This window comes from Monodelphis domestica, chromosome 2 (genome assembly GCF_027887165.1).
Source record: "Monodelphis domestica isolate mMonDom1 chromosome 2, mMonDom1.pri, whole genome shotgun sequence".
Taxonomy (NCBI): Eukaryota; Metazoa; Chordata; class Mammalia; order Didelphimorphia; family Didelphidae; genus Monodelphis; species Monodelphis domestica.
In genome coordinates this window covers 193,112,496-193,118,495 of record NC_077228.1, presented here as the reverse complement: position 1 = coordinate 193,118,495, position 6,000 = coordinate 193,112,496, and the positions used below count along the sequence as shown (strand labels likewise).

Here is a 6,000-nt window from a genome sequence, read left to right as displayed (position 1 = left end):
GATGTGGACTGCCTTGAAAAGAGATATCCCTCTCCCTAACAAGTAGGTGTAAAAAATCAAAGGAACATGGAAACAATAGCTAATTGATTAGTATAGATGAAGCCACTTTTCAGATAAGACACATTCACAATTATGATATTCACAATTATGAGAAAACTCCTTCCAGCAAACTTTGGACATAACCTAGGTCCATGATGGCAAACATGTCTCACAGGCCAAAAAGGGCATCAGAGCACTCTGTGGGCAGGTGAGCTGTGGCCCAACAGTTACTTACTAGAAAGGCAGAAGGACTGGGGGGCACAGGGGATGGGGCAGGGGGAGTTGCTCCCTACCCCCACTCCACCACACTGAGGACATGTTTTTCACTTTAACAGTCCCTTTGCCCAGCAACCCAATGTGATCAGATTCCTCCTCTGTCTGGGGTAAGGGGAGGGTAGGGCACAGGCTCAGGTCTCTAAAAGGTTCGCTGTCACTGACTTAGGTCCTTGGTGAGGGGTCTCTGAAAAGCAAATTTCCCAGCCAAACTCTCTAGGACTAGGTTCAAAGTATGCCCAACTTCCCCAATCACTGCCCTTTTTGACACCTGGGTAGAACTAGCAAAATTTGCTGAAAAGTCGACCCCCTGGGGTGTTTAACATTTTATTAGCATTCTGTTTACATTTCAGTTTTCACAAATCCCCTCTGATTGGGTAAACACAGTGAATCATGGGTAAGGCTTTGAAGACTAAAGTGAACCACGGGTAAAGTGACTTCTGTTTCTTAGTTACAATTGACCCCTTCTTTAAAAACTAGATACTCAAGATAAAAGCTTTCTTGGAAACCCCTCTGATGGCTAACTACATTATCTATCTCACTACACTATCTGGCCAACTATCTACGAGCACTCTCTATAGCAACTCTCTCAAGCACAACTCTTATGATTACGATTGCTCCATATGGAGACAAGACGCTGATCTTGTCGTTGTCCCCTTCAAAGTGACTTGCCTGGAAATTTAGTGTTAGAAAAGTCCTTAGGAGTCCATCAGTCAATCCCTTCCCTCCTAACTCCTATTTTACAGCTGAAGAAACCTCAGCGCTCCAACCCCATTATATGGCTGAGGAAACGGAGGCACAGAGAGAATAAGTGACTTCCTCAGTCACACAGTAAATATCTGAGGCAGTTTGAACCCAGATGTTCTGGAATCCAAGTTCAGCCCTCAATACGTTACACATCCTGTAGTGCTAAATTGGAATCTGGGGTGGATTTCTACATCCAGGCATTAACTGCACTGACTTAGTTGCTGAATCCATGAGGTGACAGAAGGAGTGTATGGAGAAAAGGAATTTCAGGACAATCTGGGGGTCTCCTAAGCAGGTGTGCTTTATAATTTTCTGCTCCCCTGACTTAAGTGTTCCTCTCCTCAATCCCAAGAGCCTCTTCCTCACACTTCACACGCAGCATTACGTATCTGAGCCTGCACGTGCTCAGCAGCCGGAGGGTGATGGGGGGGGGGTAGAAGTTAGACAAGGTGCGCGCCACGGTCTGTTGCTGCCCTCTGCTGCTCCGCTCTGGGGACCGCTACTGTATCCAACGCCTCAAAAGCTAGTCAGCTCTCATCTGTCTCGCCGCCGCCGCCAGCCAGGGCAGTGTGACTGCGGGTGCAATAAGGGCCCTTTATGCACTTCCGTTTGCTTCTCTATGGTTCTTCCGGTGTGCGCTCATTGGACATTATTTCAGGAAGGTAAACAAGGAAGTGGGAGTGGCTGCCGACCCGGAAGTAGAAGTGGTGAACCGGCGGCGGCTCGGGACGAGAAACTGTACTTAAGTTAAGGGGGCTTGGCCATCCGCGATGGCCGAGCCGGGACCCGCCGAAGAGCTCGCAAAGCTCGAGTACCTGTCCCTGGTTTCAAAGGTGTGCACTGAGCTGGACAACCACCTGGGGATCAACGACAAGGACCTGGGTGAGAAGTCTGAGAGGGAGTTGGGGGCGGTAGAACTGACGGGTGGCAGACCGAGCCCCAACCAGGTGCTGGCCTTGCTACAGGCCACCAGCTGAAACATCCTTGAGCGAGATTCTTCTCCTTCAGGAAACCGAGTGCGGCGGGGAAAGAGCCTTAGGTCCAGAGACTCCGAGTTCAAATCCTGACCCTGTCATTTGTGTGATCTGGACAAATCACTTAATTTCTCTGGGCCTGGAGTTTCCTCTCCCGGAACTTGGGGGTTGGGCTAGAGGATCCCTGAAATCCTTTTCTGCTCTCAATCTTTAGATTTATGAGTGTTGTAGTTGAATATTGCAAGTCTGTGAATTTATGAGTATCACTTATGATAATTATAATCCATGAGTTCTGTTATCAAAATTTATGCGCTCCGTTAGGGTCATTGAATTGAAATGGACTCTTTATGCTGGACATACGAGTTAGGGAAATCTGGTTTTGGTGTATCCCATTCCTGGGACTTACTGTTTGTGTGACAATGGTCAGGACATTTCTCCTCCCAGCTTCTAATTCTGCAGGTGTAAAATGAGGGAATTGGGCTAGATGATTTTGAAGGCCCCTTCCAGCTCCAAATCTGTGGTTCTATGATAATAATAATAATGATGATGATGGTGATAAATAGTAATAGTTAATGCTTATGTATTTTGAGGTTTGCTGAATACTTTTCATGCCATCTTCACAACAAGCCCGTGAGACAGGTTAACCCTATTTTACCAAAGAGTAATCTGCACTTAGGTGAAATGACCAGAGTAATACAACTTCTCAGTATCTGAGGCAGGATCCAAACTCATGTCTTCCCGACTTTACATCCAGAGCACTATATATCTTTTATTCTAGTTAAATGTCAAATGTGGTTAATAATTCCTTTAGCATTTGCCATCGTTTGGGGTGTTAGGGTCCAGATAAGCTAAATTTAGGTAGTGCTTTGTAGTTTTTAACAAGGTTTTTTTTAATTGTCATCCATTATTTCCTTTCCTGTGCCTGGAGTAATCAACATGAACTCCAAAGTTTCTTCTAACTCTCAATCTTTGAACTATAGTCAGATAGTTTGGTGTCAACTCAAATGGAAATATCCCTGTAGCTCCATGGGAACATAGAAAATCACAATAATATTTCCTAGGTTGCATTGTATTTTTATTTATTTTCTTAGAAATTTTCCAAGTTTTAATCTTTGAACTAGAAAGCAAATATTAGAGGACAATACAAATATTTAGGTCCTTCCTCACTCCAGTCTGCTGCATTGCATGATTCTGGTCTTTGGTTTCTCTACAAAATAGGGCCAGCCTTAAGTAAAACTGAACTCAGATTTTTGTTTATCTAAAATTCATAGATTCTGGAGCTGGAAAAGGGCACAGAAATTCCTTTTTCTCCAGCTTCCTAGTGTACTTATGGTGCTTTAACTGCTTAGGCCTCTTACTGGGTATGATGTTTTCCTTCTCCCCTTTTTCATATCCTCCATTAAAGCAAAAATTCATTTGCCCTACCTCCTCATCCCTTAGTATGCTTTTCTTTCTTCCCTTAAATAGGAATGGGGTTTTCACTTACCTGGGAGATATTAGGGTGTTTTTTTGTTAATCAGGTATACAAAAATTGCTAATGCTTTAACTAATTGTTATATCAGAAACAGACTTAAGTTTGTTAGTTGAGACACAGTTCTTCGATGTTCTGAAAGCCCTTAATGATCAGCTCAGAATATATGAATTTCTGCTACATTGATAGTTGAATGGTAAGTGATGGTTTAGGGGCTGCTAGGGCTTTTAACTACCTCCATATTAAACTATATAGTTTGAAAATTACATAAATTTACATAACACTTAAAAAAAAACCCTTATCTTCCCTTATCTTAAAATCAATACTGGTAGTGGTTCCAAGGCGGAAGAGTGGTAAGGGCTAAGCAATGGGAGTTAAGTGACTTGTCTAGGGTCACACAACTAGTAAATGTCTGAGGCCAGATTTGAACCCATGGCCTCCTGTTTCTAGGCCTTGTTCTCAATCCACTGAACCATCTAGTTGCTCCCTTGTACTTTTAAGGTTTATAAAGCGTTTTCTTCACTGCAACCCTGTAAAGTAATACAAATATTATTATAGACATTTAGCAGATGAGGAAACTGAGGGATAAGGTTAAAATGACTTGCCTAGGTTACATATATAGTAAGTGATGGAAATTAGTAGTTTAACAAGTCTCTCCTGACTCCTGGTCTTAACACTTTTTCCATTATTTCATATTATTTTGTCTATCTTTGAGAATAGTTAATATTGCTGGAAATCATGGGGGACAGACAGCATATTATGTGTTCCCTTTCTGACACTAGCATATTCTAGCTCAATAGCAGTTTATCTAGCTAGTAGTGGTAGTGAGGAACTCAGGTTTGGTAACAAATCAATAGTTATTTCCCAGTTGTAATACACTTGAAGACCTGGAAAACAATTTTGTAAAAGCAGCTTCCAGTCATGTACAGATTTATAGGAATATAATGCACACAATCTGGGCAGGGTAAATTTTTTTTGTTTTTTATCTCTGGATCTTTGATGTTCAGGACTCTTAAAGGGCAATCTATTGCTTTTCATTGTGCTGAGAAGTGACTCCTAATCTTAGTCTCTCTGCTTTATTCTTATTTTTATAATACTTTTCTTTTCATAGCTGAATTTGTGATCAATCTTGCTGAGAAAAATACAACCTTCGAAACTTTTAAAGCTTCCCTCACCAAAAATGGTGCCGAATTCACAGTATGTATGGTCTCGAGACTTTGTCCATTCTGTTTAAGTTTCTATTAAATTAAAAATGGAGCACTTATTGGGGAAGGGCCAGAGATTGGTGTTTACTAGTCAAGTGGCTTGAATGAGTAATGTTTCCAAGCCACCCAGCAGTCATTTATTCAATTTAATTTGGCTTCCTGGGGTACTTTTCCAATTAAATAGAGCAGGGTTTCCATCATTAAGTCTTTTTGGCATGCTTATTCCATAAATGCAGTTATCTAATTCTTCTGAACAGAGACAAATTGTTAGACTTTATGGAGGTAGCTATAAACTATGAACAATAAAATGGTTTTAGGAGATCTAAAAGCATAATACTTTAAGTAACTTGTCTAAAGAATTCTAGAACTCTTCTTTAATTTGATTGTTTTGGACATGTAAGGAAATCTGAGGATTCAGTTGTTTTTACCAATATCACATAATCTTGCAAGTTGGTATATTGCCTGATGCTGCTTTTACTTAAGCTATGGGATACAGCCTCAACACAATTATGCTTTTAATAGATATTAATTATCTTTTAATATATATTTATTATGTAGCTATATTATCTAAAGATATATAGATGGAGAAGATACTATTTAATAGATATTAGATATTATAATAGACATTATAACTACCTTCTATGGGTAGCACACTGTATAACTAAAGCATAATCTTTGCTCTTAAGGAGCAAATTTAATGGTTTCCTCTGTCAGATATGTTCTTTCTCTTACTATTTCTCTATGTATATTTGAACAGAAGAAATACAAAGACTCTTATCCTGTGCTTGCTTTCAAAGGACTCTCTTATAAGCAACTTGTTACGTCTCATACAGACCATGCGGCCCCCAGCAAAGCCTTCTGCTGTCAAAGGTAAGTCATGTTTTGAACTGGCTGTGGCTCTCACAGTGTCTTTTAGAGTTTTGAGTATTCTAAAACATCTATTGTGATATCTTGTTGGCATCTTTTGAGCATAGACTCCAACCATTTAAATTTTCCCATGTTGTGATGAACATGGAAATATGTATTGTATGATAACACATGTATAAGCAGTATAATATTTCCTCCCTTCTTGTTTTGGGATGGTAAGGTGGGAGAGAACATAGTATCAGCAAACTAACTAATTGAAAGTTGTTTCAACATGTAATCTGGAAAAAAGTTAATAAAAAAATAAAACTTCCATGTTGCTTGAGACAAAATTAAAGTGATAGAGGCCATCCATAATGAGGGCATACAAATAATTTTCTCCCCTCCTCTAATCTACTTAATGTTTTGTAGTCAGTATCTTTACAAA

The 6,000-nt window shown here is 40.1% G+C and overlaps 1 protein-coding gene across 2 annotated transcripts in view; it reads left to right on the top strand.

Annotated features, from left to right (window-relative positions):
- Positions 1 to 1,715: 1,715 nt before the first annotated feature.
- DHX8 (DEAH-box helicase 8) overlaps positions 1,716 to 6,000 on the top strand; it is a 28,680-nt gene continuing 24,395 nt past the window's right edge. Inside the window, exons 1-3 of one of the 2 annotated variants that reach the window (XM_001362968.4) lie at positions 1,716 to 1,941; positions 4,616 to 4,701; positions 5,507 to 5,579. In XM_001362968.4, the coding sequence (XP_001363005.1) occupies positions 1,830 to 1,941; positions 4,616 to 4,701; positions 5,507 to 5,579 (271 nt within the window). In that variant the 5' untranslated portion in view covers positions 1,716 to 1,829. The remainder of the gene's footprint in view (positions 1,942 to 4,615; positions 4,702 to 5,506; positions 5,580 to 6,000) is intronic. The other variant, XR_462039.3, reaches the window with a different exon arrangement.